Source organism: Misgurnus anguillicaudatus, chromosome 15, assembly GCF_027580225.2.
Source record: "Misgurnus anguillicaudatus chromosome 15, ASM2758022v2, whole genome shotgun sequence".
Classification (NCBI taxonomy): domain Eukaryota; kingdom Metazoa; phylum Chordata; class Actinopteri; order Cypriniformes; family Cobitidae; genus Misgurnus; species Misgurnus anguillicaudatus.
Genome location: NC_073351.2, coordinates 25591515 through 25611951, shown reverse-complemented (window position 1 = coordinate 25611951; position 20437 = coordinate 25591515). Strand labels below are relative to the sequence as shown.

The following is a 20437-nucleotide window of genomic DNA, read 5'->3' as shown; positions in this document are numbered from 1 at the left end:
TGTTAATGCAGAGCAAAAACAATATCAATATTCATATATGTTTTTCTTTTATTGTTTCATTTTGACATTGAGACAGACCACTTTAAGACTGTAGGATAATGCAAGGGTTTAATATAAATGACACAACAGATACTTTTCCTTAACAGTTAACCAAACATTCACTTCAGATATAACAGATTATAGGTCATACCTGCGTGAATTCTTGTCAAAACAGATATTTTTAAACCTGTAATTTTGTGTTAGATATCTATATATATCAGGGTCACGCACTCGCGCATTTGTGTGCATGCGCTTCAGACGTCTGCGTCAGACATCGCTTTTGAGCCTTGTCACTCTTAATAACTCTTTTAACATCAATCAGATCCCGAACTTTATCTCTCTTAATAATTATTTTAACATCAAGAAAGTCCTGCGGTCTATTTTCTATCATTTCTGAATGCTTTTTAAAACGAAACTAAAAAGTGAAAGAAGACGCATCTTTGCTTTATATGGATTTGGGACGGTACACCTCACAGAAAACGTGCAGATAAAGAAAACTGCACGTGCAGAAAACGTGCATTTTAGATGTTTAAATGCCATTTAGAGCATTGGATTCGCTAGACGAGAGCTTAATGTTCTTATTTTTATGAAAAGCTCCGACTCATCTAGACAGCGCCAGTCACTTGCTGTGTTTCAATTCATTCAGCTGTGGGTCAAACAGAAATTGCGTGTTGCGTTAATCGCGCGTTAATAAATTTAGTGCCGTTAAAATGAATTTGCGTTAACGCGTTATTAACGCGTTTATTTTGACAGCCCTAATAAGAATATATGGATGGAAAGATAGACAGATAGATGGATGGATGGATGGATGATAGACAGATGGACGGATGAGTGGACAAATATACGGAAGGATGGAGAGTTAGACGAATGGCTGGATGGATAGGCGGATTAATTGATGAATGGATGGAAAGATGAATAGATGGTCAAATGGATGGAAAGACATATAAACAGATTGATCGATGGAAAGATAAACAGATGGACAGAAAGTAAATGAATGTACAGACATGCATGTGGATAGATGGATGGATGCATGGACAGGTAGATAGACCAGAAATGGATGGACAAATTGACAGATGGACGGCGGATGGACAGATGTACAGTTAGATGATGAATGCACAGATAGATGAATGGTTGGTAGATAGACAGATTGATGGATGGATGGGCAGACAAAAAGATAGATAGATTAATAGATGAACATATGGATGGAAAGACATATGAACGGATAGATGGAAAGATAGACAGATGGACAGACAGTAAAAAAATGGATAAATACACAGGTGGATAGATGGATGTATGCATGGATGAGTGGACAGATAGACAGACCAGAAATGGATGGACAAATAAACAGATAAACGGACGGATAGATGGGTGGAAAGATGCACAGATAGACGGATAGTTGGGCAGATAGACGGATGGTTGGATAGACAGATGAATGAGCATAGACGAATAGATGTATGTATGAAAGGACATGTAAACGGATGGATGGATGGATAGATGGACATATGGATGGAAAGACATATGAACAGATAGATGGATGGATGGAAAGATAGACAGATGGACAGACAGTAAATAAATGGACAAACACACAGGTGGATAGATGGATGGATGGACATATGGATGGAAAGACATATGAACAGATAAACGGACGTATGGATGGGTGGACAGATGCACATATAGACGGATAGTTGGGCAGATAGACGGATGGTTGGATAGACAGATGAATGAGCATATAGACAAATAGATGTATGTATGAAAGGACATGTAAACAGATGGATGGATGGATGGATGGATGGATGGATGGATGGACGGATGGATGGACGGATAAATGAATGGAAAGATAGACAGATGGACAGACAGTAAATAAACAGACAGACACACAGGTGGATAGATGGATGGATGTATGCATGGATGAATGGACAGATAGACAGACCAGAAATGGATGGACAAATAAACAGATGAACGGACGGACGGATGGGTGAACAGATGCACAGATTGACGGATAGTTGGGCAGATAGACGGATGGTTGGTCAGACAGATGAATGAGCATATAGACAAATAGATGTATGTACGAAAGGACATGTAAACAGATAGATGGATGGATTGATAGATGGATGGAAGGACAATTAAATGAATGGACAGATATGCGGATGGATAAATTAATGTATGTATGGATGAATGGAAGGATGGACAGATGGTAAACGGATGGACAAATAGATGGGTGGACAGATATAGGAATGGACGGTTAGATGGACGGATGCACAGATAGACAGATGGTTGGGCAGACAGATAGATGGATAGATGGATGAATGGGCATATAAACTAAAATATGGATGTATAAACAGATGTATGTATGTATGGACAGATAGATAAATGGATGGAAGGACAGTTAAATGAATGAATGGACGGACAGACAGTCGGATGGATGGACAAATAGACAGATGCATGGATGGACGGATGGATGGGTGTACAGATATAAGGATGGACGTACAGTTAGATGGATGGATGCACAGATGGTTGGATGGATGGTTAGACAGATGAATGGGCATATAGACAAATAGATGCATGTAAAAACAGAGATTTATGGATGTAAAGACATATAAACAGATAGATGAATCGATGGACAGATTGTCAAACAGACAGTCAGGTGGATGGATTGAAAGAGATGGATGGATGGGTGATAGAAAGATAAAGAGAGGGTTGTATGGATGGACAGACAGATAGATGGATGGGTAGACGGATAGATGTATAGACTGTCAGACAGATCAATTACATTTGTATAGTGCCTTAACCAGCTGAAAGAGACATTGTGTGTTTTGATCTGCAGCTGGTGAATGGCGGTGAAGATGTGCTGGTATTCTACAATGACCGCGCCTCCTTCCCCAAACTGCTAGATATGATGCGTTCTGAGCGGGATCGCAATGATGAGAACGGTGATCTGGGATATCACATCACTCTGGTGGAGCTTTTGGCGGCATGCACAGAGGGCAAGAACGTCGACACCGAGCTCAAGTGCCATTCACTCCTGCCGCTCGATGACATCGTCAGGGTGGTTATGGATGACGACTGCATTCCAGAGGTGAAGGAGCAGTGTAAACCCTGCTGTACCTGTAGCATATGTCATAGAAATTAAATCGAATGTTGTTGAAAATGTAGTCTAGATTATGTGCCAAAAATTACAAGAGACACAAGTATGAAAAAAGGGGGAATGATGAATTAATCCTCCAAATGAATGCACAATAAATAATATGGGGATGGTTTGGTTATCAAATTATCAAATTTTAACAATATCAGTATTTATTACAGCTGATTTTTATTTATTACTACAAAACCAAATCATAAATAATGTTTGTCTAATAAAAAAAACAACCTGCCTGTCTGACCATTTGTCTGTATAACTTTTCAGATAAAAACAGCTTATGTAAATTTTGTGAATCACTGCTATGTGGACACTGAAGTGGAGATGAAGGAGATCTACACCAGCAATCACATTTGGATGCTCTTTAAAAATTTCCTTACAGATATGTCCAGGGTGAGTCCAATGAAATCATCTCTCTCTCTCTGTTTCACTCCCTCGCAACTGGTTATTTGTATACGAGGCATCTTATTCGGAGGGTTAAATGGCTTTATATCACCCATGACTGATTTGTTTTTGCTGTGTGGGCGCTAAGCATTCTGAACTTTGTGAACCGTGATGTTGTTGTAGGTGTGTAACAGCACCACAGACAGGAAGCATGCTGACGCATCCCTCGAAAAGTACGTCACCGACACCATCATGGCAATTGTGAAGGGCTTCTTCGGCTCCCAGTTTTCCGTCAGCAACTCGAACTTGCAGGTAGATGGAGAAACTCGCAATGATGAGTCTCGACCCTTCTTGCTTCATCTCATCAGCTCTATTTCTCTTCTATGACTCAGTCATTATGTTAATGAGATGTTTCTTTCAATGTTTCTTTCTTCCTGTCAGGCCCATCAACCAATATTTATTCAGATATTGCAGTCGGCCTGCAGACTCTACAACTGCACATGGCTCAACACCCTGCAGAAAACCAACATTGAGTGTTGCATTAAAACACTCGCTGACGTGGGTCAGTTTCCAAACATTGCTTACAGAACTTTTTTCTTTCTTAACATGTTTTTACTTTACTGCCGATTCTTTGCTAGTCATATTTCATGCAGTAGACACCTGAAGAAAACAAGTTTTGAAATTTGTTTAATTTGCTGAAATTTAACACAATATTTGAATGATTTTAAACAGCTTTGTCTCTTTGTTTACCTTTACACAGGGTTGAAAATAATTTAAACCTTAAAAGTGGCCTAAAATAAATTTGGGATAAGCATAGTGCACAAAATGCTTTACATGTACATAACACAATACACAGTCTGAACCCTGATCTCCCTATGACCTTTCTCAGCTAAAAACCGGGCCATCCCCATTCCGGTGGACCTGGATGGTCAGGTCAATGCTTTGTCTCTGAAAACACACACCAACATGGTGCAGCGTGCAGCTAAGGATTGGAGACTGTCGGCTCGCGCCCGGCCCCGCAAAGAGCCCTTCGGGGCTCCTGATTATAAAAACATCATTGAGAAACTACAGGTAATGTGGCCCTTTTAGATCCAACACTGTTACTGTAATAAAACAGCATTTGTGCATGAGGTTATACTGTATGTTCTTACACCACAAGAGACCAGCACTGGCCTCAGTCAATTAAGTTATTATAAAAAAAGATGCAAAACCATCTAAGTGCACCATAACATAACATGATTTCATTTTTTTTATCAGACTCTTATGTTTAGGTTTAGTATGTTCAGTACGGTTATTAGTATGTGATAAAATGCTATATTTTCACAAATGTCACAAATCTTTAGCTGCAAAACACTTAAAGGTGCAGTGTGTAATTTTTAGAAGGATCTCTTGACAGAAATGCAAAATAATATACACAACTATATTATCAGGGGTATATAAAGACCTTTCATAATGAAATGTTATGTGTTTATTACCTTAGAACGAGAACTTTTTATCTACATATACAGAGGGTCCCCGTACTTGGAGGTCGCCATTTTGTGCAGCCATTTTTCTACAGAAGCCCTTAAAGGACTTTTTTTACTAAGTTGTCTCCGACAATGACATGTTTGTCCGGTGGTGGCTACCGTAGCTTCTCTATGTGTTTCAAAAGCGAGGGGTGAGCAGTGGACTACGCCATCGGTTGCAATTCGCAACCTCACCATTAGATGTCGCTAAAATTTACACACTGCACCTTTAAGTACATCCAAAAAATCTCCAGTACTAAAAATATAGTCTCTTTTCACTGAACTTTCTGAAAAAAGGTAAAAGGCTCAATAGCCTCCTTATGTTGGGTGAAAAATATCTTGCACCTTGACGTGCGTGTGCCGTCGTTCACTAAATTCATCTACCGTGCACTTAGAGGACTTTGCTACTAAATCATTGTGGTGTTTAAGGGATTCTGCCAACAACGCAATGTTTCTAAATAGTGTTACGCTGGAATTAAGCGGGTTTAAAGTGAAACTGTTTGATGAATGTATAATACATGCAGAGAGCATTTGGTTATCATTATCTAATTTTTGATGGAGTTGGCGTTTAGCAGCTTTTGGATCTGAGCTTTTCATATATAAGCCACAGAAAAAATAATCATTTTCTGGCAATTTCTGCCAAATTCCTAATAAAAATATGATTATTTATAAATTATTATTATATATAAAATATTTAGTTAATATTTACAAATTATTTATTCACAAACGTAACCTGATATCGGAGAAACTAACAAAAAATATGCAATGTTTTCAGATCTTAAATGGACACTCCACTTTTTTTGAAAATATGCTCATTTTCCAGCTCCCCTAGAGATAAACATGTGATTTTTACCGTTTTGGAAACCATTCAGCTGATCTTCGGGTCTGGCGCTACCACATTTAGCATAGCTTAGCACAATCCATTGAATCTGATTAGACGATTAGCATCACGCTAAAAAATAACCAAAGAGTTTCAATATTTTTCATATTTAAAACTTGACTCTTCTGTAGTTACATTGTGTACTAAGACAGATGGAAAATTAAAAGTTGCGATTTTCTAGGCCAATTTGGCTAGGAACTATACTCTTAAACTGGCGTAATAATCAGTGACTATGCCTGCTGCAGCCATGTTACGGCAGCAAAGTCCTTGATTATTACGCCAGAATAAGAGTATTGTTCCTAGCCATATCTGCCTAGAAAATAGCAACTTTTAATTTTCTGTCAGTCTTAGTACACGATGTAACTACAGAAGAGTCAAGTTTTAAATATGAAAAATATCAAAACTCTTTGGTTATTTTTAGCGCGATGCTAATCGTCTAATCAGACTCAATGGATTGTGAGATCAGCTGAATGGATTTCTAAACACGTTAAAAATCAAATGTTTAACTGTAGTTGGTAGAGCACAGCACAAATATCATGAGTTTGATTCTTAGGGAACAACATAATTTTGAAAAAAAAATTTATTCCATTTAAAATAATTTTAAAAGGTTACTAAAGTAACTAACTACTAAAGACAAATGCCCTCATAGTAAAAGGTCTTAAAGTTAATCAAATACATTTCAGTTAAGTGTCCCTAGAACAGTAGTGTACTGTATACAATTTACATTCAAAATACAATTTCAATTGTGTCCCCAAGGATTTGATTATTACTGTATGCTACTAGTTAGTAACTAGATAACAAAAAGCTGTTTACATTTTTAAAGCTGTTTTCTATGTTGGATCGACTGTCTGTTTTACTTATAAGTATAGTCTGATATTTTGCTTGTATTTGTCTAGGGAGTTGTTTCGTGTCTGGAAGAGAAGTTCAGCCCTTGGGTGCATGCAGAGTTCTCTGTTTTAGTAGACGTGCTCCAAAATCCAGAGATGTTGTTTCCTGAGTCGACACGGCTACGCTGCGAGACTGGAACCTTCATGTCCAAGTGAGACGCACACCCACATCATACAAATTAAAATCGTGCGTCATCCCTGATGAATATATTACAATGGTCCAATGCCAGTGTAAAAATAACATGTAGTTCTAAGTCCTCATCGTAAATCCTTAAGATTTTCATCCCAGATTCCAAAACAACACAACACAATGACGTCAAGAACATCCTTGACTGATTATATGATGCTTGTAAAAATTAGTTTAAGACACGGCAGCGTCAATTTAAAGGTGCTGGAGAACAGAAAACTGTATTTACCTAGGCATAGATGAATAAGAAGAGTGATACATGGTAATGACAGATCGTGAGCTTCAAACACGATTGTTTTCTCCTTATAACGTAAACAAAATACATGCAAAAGACCACTGGAAAACAGGCCAATTTCAACTTATCACCAACTGTGACGTTACAGTCGAGATGTATATATGCTAGTTACTGTTATATGCTAGCATTTAGGCGGAATTTCTCCTATTGAAATTACAGTTACGTTTTGCAGGATCTGGATCATTTTTGCACGTAATAAAGCCACATATCTTCTATGTAGATAAGAGAGAACAATTTACCATATTATTTCAATGCATTCTTTGGCACCTTTAAGTGTAATTGAAGATATATGCATGTTTGTATGTATGCATTAGGGCCCGTTCTGCTTTGATTAAGTGCCAGCAGTTTCATGCATGTACTATAGATAGTGTTTGCTATGAATGTGCCTGGGCGATAGAGTGCCTTATATAAGCAATTTACTGCATTTAAGCATGGTAAATCACACATACACTCACAGAAACAATGTATCTTGTAAGACTAAGATATAAACATACATTTGATTCTCTAGATCATTTTTAACATTTCATTTATTGAAATGTTATGACATATATAAAAATGTTCATGTAAATTACTCGTATTTACTTATATGACATATTTTGGTTGCAAGCTTTAGTGTGAAATGTAATGTCGTGTGTCTCTCAGACTCATCAAACACACCAAGAAACTCAGAGAGAAAGAGGAGAAGTTGTGCATTAAGATCCTGCAGACCTTGCGCGAGATGCTGGATAAAAGAGAGACATTTGAGGACCAAGTAAGTGCTGTTTGTGCTATCCATAACATCGTATTTGCCCTTTTCCCTGTCTATATAAATAAATTAATTCAGTAAATTCCAATAGAGACAGTTATGTAAAAACAGTGTTGCAGAATTTTGCCTCCGTCTGGTGTCCACATATGTATCCCTGCTTGGGAGGGGAACCAAGCTAAAATCATGGCTACTGATTTACTGTTTTCTAAAAGTCGCCCTACAAAATGTAAAGAACATTCTGTGAATATATATATATATATATTATTGATATTTTAAAGGTGCAGTGTGTAAATTTTTAACGGCGTCTAGTGGTGAGGCTGCAAATTGCAACCAACGACTTAATCCACTGGTCACCCCTCGCTTTTTAAAACACATAGAGAAGCTACGGTAGATGCCACCGGACAAACATGTCATCGTCGGAGACAACTTAGTAAAAAAAATTGTCCGTTAAGGGCTTCTGTAGTAAAAGGGCGGCACAAAATGGCGACTTCCATGTAAGGGGACCCTCAGTGTATGTAGATAAAAAGGTCTCGTTCTAAGGTAATAAACGCATAACGGTTCATTATGAAAGGTCTTTAAACACCCCTGATAATATAGTTTTGTATATTATTTTGCATTTTTGTCAAGAGATCCTTCTAAAAATTACACACTGCACCTTTAAATATTGAGTGCGTAAGATGTGTGTTTCTTGGGGTTTCATGACCTTTACCCTGCTAATGCATTGCCTCGCTACTAAACTATAGGAATTATTTATGCACTTTTTTAGGTATAATTATAGATTTGTTATTTTAAAGGGATAGTTCACGTTAAAATGAAAATTCTGTCATCATTTATTCATCCTCATGTTGTTCTAAACCTGTATGTGATGCATATGCTGCATATGATGGTAAACACAGCAGATAGTGGCCATTGACTTCCATAGTAGGAATAAAAATATTTTGGAAGTATTGTGATAAATGAAGAAAATATTTTGATAAATATGGTAAGTACACAGTTGTTGGTACCCATTAAATTCCATCATATTTTTTTATTCCTCACTATCTGCTGTGTCTTTACCATCACTTCTCAAAATATATTTTTTGTGATCATCAGAAAAAAGAAATTCATACAGATTTAATACAACATGAGGATGAGTAAATGAAGACAGAAAAGTTGAACTATCCCTTTAATAAGATTATCCTTATTTGTACCGTCTATAGTTTAACAATTTGTATGCACACAGTACATACAAACCACATTTAAGTACCTCTGCGGTTCGAGTACCTTTGTTTGGGAATCTCTGGTTTACCACACCTATATCTAGTGTAGACATTGTTTGGTAGATTAAGTACAGCACCTGACACCTGTAATGGCATATGCCTCTAGGGAATGTTGTTGCCATACTAACAGTTACCAAAAGAGGGCACTCGTGACAAAAGCAAACACGTTGAACCTGATGACCCCACCCCTCTGCCGTAGAGGAGTGAGCGCACGCATGCGGGTGTGCTAGGTGAAGCGTAGCTCTCGGGCCTCTGCAGTGTCTTTTCCGTCTGTGGCAGGGTGAATTCTGGGAGTCCTGAGCTCCAGACAGTTAATCAGCATTCAGCGGAGAAACAGTCCTGCGCTGTTACATAAGCAAGGCGACTTGAGGACACGCTCATAGTGTCAGAGCGAGTAGCCAAAGCATCCAGTGCAAAGAATCAATACTGCAGAGAGCTGACTACAACCTTGCACAAAGATGGAGAGGGGAGAGAGAGGGCAAGACTCATTTAAAAGCAATTTTAGGCAATACTGTACAGCAAAGTTAGAATTTTGGACAGGAAGGACAAGAATAGTGGAAAACTAAGATTGAATTAAATTCTTTTGGCAGATGATTTGATCTATAGCTACTTACAGGATATTACAAGGTATACATTTTATCAGTATGGAGGGTTCCCACGGGTCCTTGAAATCCTTGAAAGTTTGTAAATTTGGGGGAAAAAATGTAAGGCCCTGGAAAGTTTTTGAAAATATACATTCATAGATACAGGTCATTATGCAAGAAGTTTTCTGAAAAAAAAACCAAATTACTCCCTGTGTAGTGTAGGATAATATCATAAAAATTCTAGACTTTTTAAGCACACGTGCTAAACTGTTCGCTTTGAATGCTTATATCTTCTGTATGCGAATGTTGATTCATACCAAAATGCTTTTTTGCATAGTTGTGTTTGACAAATGAAAACGTCTCGGGTTGCGTATATACTGTAACTGTTGATCTCTGAGAAGGGAACGAGGCGCTGCGTCTCCCTTGCCATACCTCCTGCGTCTCTGTAACGCCTTCTTTGGCAATATTTCAGATAGTGATATACTTCCTGGCTCCCGCGTCACCCTGTCTTTGTCGTTAAGCCTCACCATTGGTCGAATTTGATGTACACATTCAGACGCACTTACCCCTGGAGGCGTCCCTAAAGTGTCACCGCAGTGACGCAGCGCAAGTTCCCTCGAAAGGGAACTGTAACAATGTATCTTTAAAGGTAACACAATGTAACCTTGCGCTCACTTAAAATGTGTCCCCACATTTAGTCCTTGAATTTGAGGGTATTGGACCTGGAAAGTCCTTGAAAGGTCCTTGAAGTTGAAGTTAACTAAGGTGTGGGAACCCTAAGTATGTTTGTTTCCTGAGAATCGAACACTTGACTTATTGAGCTGACATCACAATGCTTTGAATGCAATGAATTGAACTTAATAATGAATGTACTCTTTAAAGGTGCAACTGCATAAATACATTTACAGTGTAAGAGTAAAAGATGTGACATGTTATATGATGAAATATGTAATTTTATGGCACTACCATTACCACACAAAAGTGCAAAAATAATGGCTGTATTCAAACAGGTTTTTAAAGGGGCCATGGCACAAGACTTTTTTAAGATGTCAAATAAATCTTTGGTGTCCCCAGGGCACATATGTGAAGTTTTAGCTCAAAATACCATATAGATCATTTATTATAGCATGTTAAAATTGCCACTTTGTAGGTGTGTGCAAAAATTTGCCGTTTTGGCTGTGTCCTTTAAAATGAGCTGACGAAATTCAAACACTGATCACAATGATGGTGGTTTGTTGCAATTGAAACTCAATTGTGCTGTGAATTATTTTCTCTTTTTTTCTTTGCACTAAATGGCAGTGCTGTGGTTGGACAGTGCAGATAAAGGGTGGTGGTATTATAATTGGAGCTCCTTATGACATCATAAGGGGAGCCAAATTTCAACGACCTTTTTTTTCATGTGCTTGTAGAGAATGGTTTACCAAAACTAAGTTACTGGGTTGATCTTTTTCACATTTTCTAGGTTGATAGAAGCACTGGGGACCCAATTATAGCACTTAAACATGGAAAAGTCAGATTTCCATGTCATGGCCCCTTTAAACACTCCCACCATTTGTCATTAATTATAGTCAATATAGTCCCACCCCAAACTAGTGTGATTGGTTGAACCAGTGTTGCTGTGTCAGGCTTGTTGGGATACAGAGCAATGTTTCGATGCCATTCTTTGAAATGCCTTGCTGTGTTTTCTATGAATTTTGGAAACTTTCTGTGGAAATCACGCGGGAATATATGGGAATTGTGGCACATGGATGAAGATGAGTCTGATGTTGAGGAAGCTAATGTTTGTATTTGATGCATCTTGTATTATTTACCCCAAGTTTCCAACTTGGAATATTTCCAAAGTTTTGCTATCCTAACTTATATATAATTAATGTTTATGCATTCTGCAGATGCTTCCATCCAAAGTGATGTACAGTGCAGTTATACATTTATATCAGTATATTAATTGAGTCAAACTCAACCTTTGGGCGGAACTACAGGAAAAGAGAGTAATATACAGTCGCCCCTGTATATTAAGCTGGAATAGATGAAAATATTTGAACAGACAGATCTACATTCATATTGTGTGCTTATATTAAAGCACTGGTTGTCTTTGGGGTTTGCTGTGTTATTCCTGCCCTGAGAGTGGTGCTGCAGTTTCACACAGACCTGATCGGCACAGACCAGCAGCTCCCCGGGGAAAGGGAGAGTAGGAGGGTAAACGAGTGAGGGAGGGGGAGAGCATGTGAGAAGCCATGTGATCGAGGAGAAAAAGCGTGGCGCAGCAGCAGGGAGAGGGTTGGAGAGGAGCCGTGTCTGCTGAGTCCATGAGGAGTCTGAACGGGGGGTGTTTACGTAACCGGCCTGCAGTGTCTGAGCCAACCTCACGTGGCTCATCACGTTCTCTTTCTCTCTCTCGCCATGGTTTTGTCTGTCTCCCTCACCGTTTAGTGCTTGTTTATCTCAGTTTCTGTAAGGCTTTGTTTTTCTGTGTGGAGTTTTTGAACAGCTAGAAGCTGTTAGTTAATTCAAGGTTTTACAAAGTAACTGCATTTGTATTCAAAAAGCCATGAAAAATAAGAGAGATATAACTGCATCCACAAAGTAAATTAAACGTTGATATTAAACAAATAACAGTGCAGAATAAAACTGAAAATTATTAGTTTGCTAAGTTTAAATAAATGTGTTTGTCTCTCCTTTTGTCCTATGACTTTGTGATTTGGTTGCTGAGCAGCAGATCATGACTCATGAGCAGATATAATTCTCTCTCTCTCTCTCTCTCTCTCTCTCTCTCTCTCTCTCTCTCTCTCTCTCTCTCTCTCTCTCTCTCTCTCTCTCTTCCTCCCTTTGCACACTATGTACAAAATGTTTAAATGTTGAGCAGGTGTTGTTGTTCACCAAATGGTCACAACAGCACACTGACCATAAAGCTTCAAAACTGTTGTCTTTATCTGCTTTTATTCCCTTTGTTGATACAGTTTATAGATCCATGGCAGGTACGTGTTTCGAGTACATAGTGGTGACTTAAGGTTACAGGGAGGGTGTGGTTCATATGAGAGGCTTGTAAAACTCTGTGTCTACTATTTGCACTTTTGCAGAAATTATAAAATTTCTGTAAGTGAAACCATTTTTTTCTATTGACGGTGCTGATGTCAGTGCTTAATCTGGTAATGCATATATTTTTACTTTTATAAAGCATATAGTGGTTAAAAGTTTTGAAAAACTTGACTGAAATGTTTCTCAATATCTTAAAAATTTTGTTTAAATGTTTGAAATTACTTTTGTAGACATATGTTGTGCCACACATATAAATTTCTTTCATTAGAAAACTAAAATAAAAAAGCAGCAAATAAGAGCCCAACATTGTTTAAAATGCATCTTAGGGTAAAACCTCAAGATATGTCTTGAAAAAAATTATACGAGTACAATTTCACACATTTTATAGACCGCACATTGTCGCGGTTTAGCCCAGTCATACGAAATTATGTACCTATAGTTACGTAATTTTTTAATTATTTTTTGTGATACTGTCACGAATTTCCCTGTTTTTTCGTGGTCGTATCACGAATATCTGTTTATGTGTCACTGTCACGTATTGGTTACTCAAATGTTTTGTCCTATTTTCCTACCATTGTCGCTTCAGTTTAGGGTTAGATTTACATAAAATGACATCCTTACCCAAACCCAACTCTAACGCCAGGCGACAATTTTTTAAAATTTAGAACATTTAAAAAATCAGAAAAAAATGTATAAACCAATACTTAAAGTGACATCCTAATGCAAACACCAAATCTAACCCTAAACCGAAGCGAAAATGGTTTAAAAATTGGAAAAAGGAGTTGAGTAACCAATACGTGACAATGACACATAAACAGAAATTCGTGATACGGTCATGAAAACAAACATGGAAATTCGTGACAATATTACGAAAAACAATCAAAAAATTACGTGACTATAGGTACATAATTTTGTGAGACTGGGTAGCGCCGTTATGCGCCTCACCGAAGTGAACTTCCGGTCCGTATTTATTTATCGGTCTGGCTGGTTAAACTCATCTATAAAAGAAATACCTTGTCGAAAATAAAAAAATTGCCACAAGCATGGATCTCAACTGTGCAGGAGGTTTCAAAGACCCGACCTGACGAACCCATGACTGAAAGCTTTAAATGCTTTACCAACTGAGCATATAAAAATAAAAATATTTATAAGTAAAATACATCCAATATAAAAACGTTTCCAAGTCGCAATGAAATTAAAGTAACGATTATCTTATTTTCCCCGTTGTGCCGTTTTTTCAAGTGAAACGGCTTCTGAAATGGAAAAAGGTAGTGCTTGACTTGAATTGGTCCTTTGAGAATTTATTAAATTGTTGGAAGTTGGGCCATGTTGCTATTTGCTAGTTGCTGCAATCTTTTCCCGGCCCCACCCACATGCTATACCACTTAAAGGGGGAGTACACGATATCTGAAAAACGCTTTGGAAAAGAGAGTCGGGCTGACTACCAAAACACACTTGTAGTCAATCAGCAGTAAGGGGCGTGTCTACTAACTAACATTATTGCCTGGGTTCCGTATGGCACGTGCACACATAGACATCAAAGGGGGCTTGAGCACCTGCCCTATTTATTCCTGGAGAGAAAGTGCCCTTTTTTTCTGGGGTGCTTTTTAAAAAAAAAAAAATAATAATATGATCTTTATTCATATAACAACTGATGTCTGTCTGTTTCTTGTGTTATTTACTTGTTGCTTATTTAATTTAACATGAATTTATTCAGAAATCATTTAAATAAGATTGAAACTCTTATATAAAGAAAAATAGCGTTATTTGTGGCACACAAACGGTTAACAGATGAGTCCCGCCTCCAAAATTCACATCGCTAATATGATTGGCTTTACCTTTCCTTAGTCCCGCCTCTCTAACTTACTTCGCTTTATGATTGGTCTGTCTACACTCGTGCTGCATCATTCGCGCTTCAAGCGCCAAAGCTGCTCAGCCTGAACGAGACGCGATGTCCATAATTTGCAGGCAGCTACCGGTAAGTGTGTGGGGAAGAAAGCATTCTTATATTAACAGTTTTATGCACAAAATATGGGACACGTTGTTACACATAACGATTCAGGGACATTGTTTTCCATGGCAATCCCATATTAACCTGAAGAGTTGCAAACTTGTAACAGTGTAGTGTATGTAGAAAACAGACTGCTCATAAAATAATAAAGCACAAACAATAAAATAATTGCTAACTGCAGTAGTAAGCTTTTTTGTTTGCGTTTTTTGTAATGGCTGTTAAATAAGTATAATGTGTTATACTGGAGTGCTGGAGTAGATTGGGAAGAAATCTGATGGTTCAGTATTTTACTTGCCCAGTCTGAATTTTCACTGACATCACAAAAAGTAAAATATAAAATACAAATAAAATAGGCCTAATCTATATTTGTTGTTTCTGACATGTGTAACCCTAATAAATATGAAACCTAAGATTAAAGGTGCCATAGGATGTGTTGTCATAATATGTTAAATTGTTCTTTGACAATTACATAGAAGGTATGTTGCTTTATTAAGTGCAAAAATGATCCAGAAACGTTTTTACAACCCTAGAATTTGTCATTTTAATTAAATTGTCTATTTTCGCTCTATTTGAAAGGGTCATGAATAATAATGTTGAGCTCTGCTCTGATTGCTATGCTCTGAGGCTCATGCCAGAAGCTCACATTAGTAAACAGACCTTATATTTTGAGCCCTTATCAGACAAAAATACATTTTGAGTAACAACTAACAACTAATCAGCTAAACGCTAGCATATGATATAGCATTTATTGGCATGTAGGGCTAACTCACCAGTCACAACTTTGTTTTTAGCATTTTAACAAATTTGTAATTAATGTGTAATTTAATGTTTTCAAAACATGCACATTGTGTAAAGGTTTCCTTTGCTGCTCTATAAACCTAGACTACTAAGGAGACCATGGTGTCTGTGTGAACAACTGATTATTTTGTAGACATCTTTTGAAAATTAAACAATTGCGTGAGTTTGAGATAAAAGATAAAATTAATTAACTTTTTAAATATTTTTTTCAAAAAGGAAGTCAGAATTGCATTAATATATATACTTTTAGTTTAAAAAAAAGAAGAAAAAAATATACATAATTATGAGAAGTGCCCTTTATTTCACTTGAGCCCCTGCCCCTCAAAATGTCTGTGCACGTCCCTGGTGGGGAGGGTCTACCAACAGAAGATCCAGATTCTATTAGGGTGGGGGCGTGTTTGTTTAGGTGACCTCAAATATCAACATTGGCTTTCAGAGATCATGGACCCTGCCTTTAACCGAAAGTAAAGAGATCGTATCGCGGAGGGGAGGAGATTTGCATTTTTGATTAAAGATTATGAGGGCACCGGATTTTTTAAAAATAGTGAAGCTCACAAATAAGTCATTGGCAAAAAATAACACAATATTTTAAAAAAATAATACTTTCGATTTGATTTGTAACATTAAGTATATTAAAAAACTTTTGGATTTTTCAAGTTGGATCTCAAAGTACATTCTTATAACGTAAAAATAAACATTACAATGTCCTGCACAGTTTATTTACAGTAGTAATGTAAAAGATTACATCATAGTTCAGCTTAATTCAGAAAAAAATGCTGTCCGGTTCTGGAGAGATTCTGCCGAGCATCTGCACAAGGTTCATGTTTTCAAAAGGCTGTAAGTAAACTTGATGCATGTGTACAATACTGTAAAACTCTTTTGGTTGGCAGCCATGCCACTTATGTTCCTCAGCGAGAACTTTATTTCATGATCTTTCTGTTCAGCGCATCCAGCTCTTATTATACAACATTCACCAAGAAAATAAACAGCTGTGTGTTGTTTACTGACATCAAGTTCTGGAATTTATCTGTATGCATTTGTGAGAAAGACGAATAACTCTGAAGAAAGCCCTCTCGTGTGACTGCGGTGTGTTTGCGGCGAATAACTTTGTGTACTTGTGTGATGACTTACACACTTGTGTGTGTGTATATACAGGCCTCTCCTGTTTGTTGACAAAGGAAAGAAAAGCCCCGTTACATAACACCCAATACGTCCCCTCTCTTTCTCTCATCCTGTCTATACCTCCCTCCAGCCAAGTTTCACGCTAACACCCAGAGGCAAAGCAGCTTTTCAGATTAACAGCCTCACACAGTTAAGCTCCTCGATCACACACATGCAGATGTGCACATGGACCGCTACTGGTGGGCAAGACATGTTCATTATGTGCTCTGAAACGCATCTGCACGAATGCACACTTTGTGTTAGCAGGTGACTGCAGTGAAATACACACGTTTAACCTCAGACTATTGAAAGTGCTCAGACAGGGTTGATCTTTAATCTCAACGAAAGCTGGCGACCTGCAGAGCACCCTGGCATTGTGGTCGCAAACTTCTAAAAGTAAAAAATGTAGTTGGTTAATATTATTTCCCCTCCTTGACTATGCAGTCTTTGTTGTATCAGCAGAATAGATTGTTTTTTTAATTTTTAATGAATTGAGTACAGTTTGTTCAGGGATTTTTATTAAGAAGCTGGAAAGTCCCAATTTAAATTTTTTGTTGGTTTTGTTGTTAATTACAGAACTGTGTGTGTGCGTGTGTCTGCCTGTCTCTCTGTATGTATTTGAGTGTGTAAAATCGTGTTTTCTTGTTTTGTCTTAACCTCCCATCACTCCACCACCACCACCTAAATAAGTGATCAAGTGTGTGGTCACCATGGAAATGAACGGGTACATGCTGTACATCTCCGTTTGCTTTTTGTCAGAAAAACACACCTGTAGATGATACCACAGGAGGTCCACAGTACTCCGTAGGAGTGGGCTTTACTGGGAAGACTGTCTTCAGGAGCAGGATGTACTCAACAGCTTGGATCATGTTCCTTATTGATATCCATCCTGATCTGTTTGTGCTGTCTACTCAGACATAAGATACCACACTTACTTCATATATTCTTTGAAGTATGTTGAGTTAGTTGACTTGTATTGAGTTTTGTCAAGTTGAGTTTTTTTTTGTCAAGAGTAAATTAACATTGTGGCTGTCAAAGGGGGCATTTGTGAGCATTGTTTCAAATTGGAAAATAGTCTTGACACCCACAGAGCCTTGACTCCGGATATATGCACAAAATGAATGATTTTGGACAGAGGCATTTCTTTAAAAAATGCTATCTCTACCCTACATATGTGAAACACCTGGAAATTACTTTATTAACATCATCATAGAAATCCATGGAAAACAGATAGTCAATTATTCGCTTATACAGCCACAGAAAAAATTAAGAGGCCATTTCAATTATCCGTTTTTCTAGATTTACAGTACTATTTATTAGGTATGTGTTTATTCTGTCAACTACCAACAACATTTCTGCCAAATTCTTAATAAAAATTATGTTTTTATTTGCATTTATTTTCTGCGAAACTGAAGTGGGGAAAACATGGTCAAAAAAATAAAAAAATACGTAGGGTCAGATTTACAAAATTGGGCAAATTAGCATGAGAGCACAATTCCAAAAAAGCGTGTTGTTTAGGCTACTAAAAATGCGCAAATGAAATAACAAAGGCGCAACAGCTGATTTCCATAAAGACCAATGCAATCTACTAAGAGCAGCGCAAATTAGTTCAGGGTCGCAGATAGACGATAGTATTGTGTATCGACGATCGTCAGACATATTGCCAATAGCAGGTTTTCATGACGATTTTTGGCGATAGGTATTATTATCATCATTATTTCACATTAACATGCGCATTGCATGCTTTTCAGCATATAAGAAGGTTTGTGGGCTTCACTTTGCGCGAGAGGACTTGTAACATGCGCAGATTCCTTCTCGCACGCACCTGGACTCTTGTTCAGACCTGAATGTGTGCGGCATGGACTCATTCTAGCACCTGTACTTGTAATGGGGATGACTCGGACTCTTCCTCGTACATGAGCTTATAATAAGCGGTGCTCTGACATTTTCTTGCACTTAGAGAGGTTGTTAGCACGCAGAGGGCTAAAACCATAGACTGTAAAAAAAATGGACGATGCGACGTCACCTCCCTCCATTGTAATGACTTGAAGCCAAAAATGTCCGACCATGGTCGTTGCCGTGTTACGTAAAAATGTCAGTTTGGAGCCAAGGCATGCGCAGAAGGAATCGTCCGTGGAGCCAGAGGCGGGGCCGCGGTATCAAACACTCGTGCGCCCAATTCAACCACGCCAATCATAAAGACACGCCCCGTTTCTATAGCATCAAATTACTAGCTAAATTAAAACGTATCACAAAAAAGAACAATTGAACATATATCAGCGTGATATCAACTACCTGAAAGGACCAAAACCATCTTTCGGAAACTTTTATTGGAAGTGTAAATCATTTTTTTATTTAGAGCAGAGTCCAATTTGTTTGAATGGATAGGACGGGGTTATGACTTGTCCTGCAGCCAGCCACCAGGGGGCGATCAAAGAACCAGCGGCTTCACTTTTCTAGACTTATGAGGCACACACGGTTAAAACCAGCGAGTGTGTTGTTCTCGCTTCCTGACACGCAAGAATTTAATGGCACGCTTGGATTTAATGGCGTGCTGCCATCAGTTTTAAGAAGGTTGCGGTCATGACAGTGTTGTACTTGCTTCTTTTTCGTCCACCAGTCAAGTGACTTGTCACAAATGAGTCAAAAATGAACAAATAAATAAATGAGTAAACTACTGCCCCGCCCCTCGATACTATCACGTATCGGCGATCTCACAGCCTGACGATAGGACGATCATAAAATGGGGCATATCGCCCAACACTAAGATGCGGGTGATCTAATGCTTAATGCCCTTGAGTTCAGCACCACAGACATCACCGCAAACAGAGCCATAGTACAAGTTTAAAACACCTGCTATTGTGTGACAACTTCTAGTGACTCCTCTTTTATTTCATCCAGCCAAAATAACATGGCTTGGCAAACAATATTTTTGAATAACATGTTCCTCTGGCATTCCAAATAAACTCTTACGTGTGAAAAAATCCTCTGCCTTGTACCACACGCTCTTTGATCTCTGCCAAGCCTCCTATTATCAGCTACACTTGCAGCTGTTTCAGGCCACTAGACCAACCAGACCACACCTTTTCAGCGCTAAATATCCACTCCACTGCGCGTCTTTAGTAAATCCCAACAGTGGTTATTTAACGCCAAAATTATTTGGTTTGCGCTGGTGCAAGCTGTTAGTAAATCTGGTCCGCAGTGTTGTCCAATCTTCAATACTGCAGAGAAAACAAGTTGAAATTAATTTTTCAACAACACAATACTAATGTATTTTAGAAAAAATTCCACATGAAATTTCTCTGGAAAAACCCTTATTTTTAGTCACATCTTTCACGGGTCTTGTCATGCACTCAGTCCTGTTGGGTAACTTAATGTCCCTCATGAGGTTTGCTTTTGTTGAAATTTAACAGACACTGGATTGAAATGGTCACAATACATCTAGAAAGGATGATTAAAGTAAAAACGGTGGTCTCTTAATTTTCCACGGCTGTATAATGTATTTGTGATTGTGCATAAACACAGCAGCT

General features: G+C 38.0%; 1 protein-coding gene across 1 annotated transcript in view; it reads left to right on the top strand.

Annotated features, from left to right (window-relative positions):
* itpr2 (inositol 1,4,5-trisphosphate receptor, type 2) overlaps window positions 1-20437 on the top strand; it is a 108714-nt gene that overhangs the window by 37398 nt on the left and 50879 nt on the right. Inside the window, exons 31-37 of the mRNA XM_073853660.1 lie at window positions 2864-3115; window positions 3443-3568; window positions 3743-3871; window positions 4001-4121; window positions 4449-4630; window positions 6841-6983; window positions 7956-8064. Of these exons, the coding sequence (XP_073709761.1) occupies window positions 2864-3115; window positions 3443-3568; window positions 3743-3871; window positions 4001-4121; window positions 4449-4630; window positions 6841-6983; window positions 7956-8064 (1062 nt within the window). The remainder of the gene's footprint in view (window positions 1-2863; window positions 3116-3442; window positions 3569-3742; window positions 3872-4000; window positions 4122-4448; window positions 4631-6840; window positions 6984-7955; window positions 8065-20437) is intronic.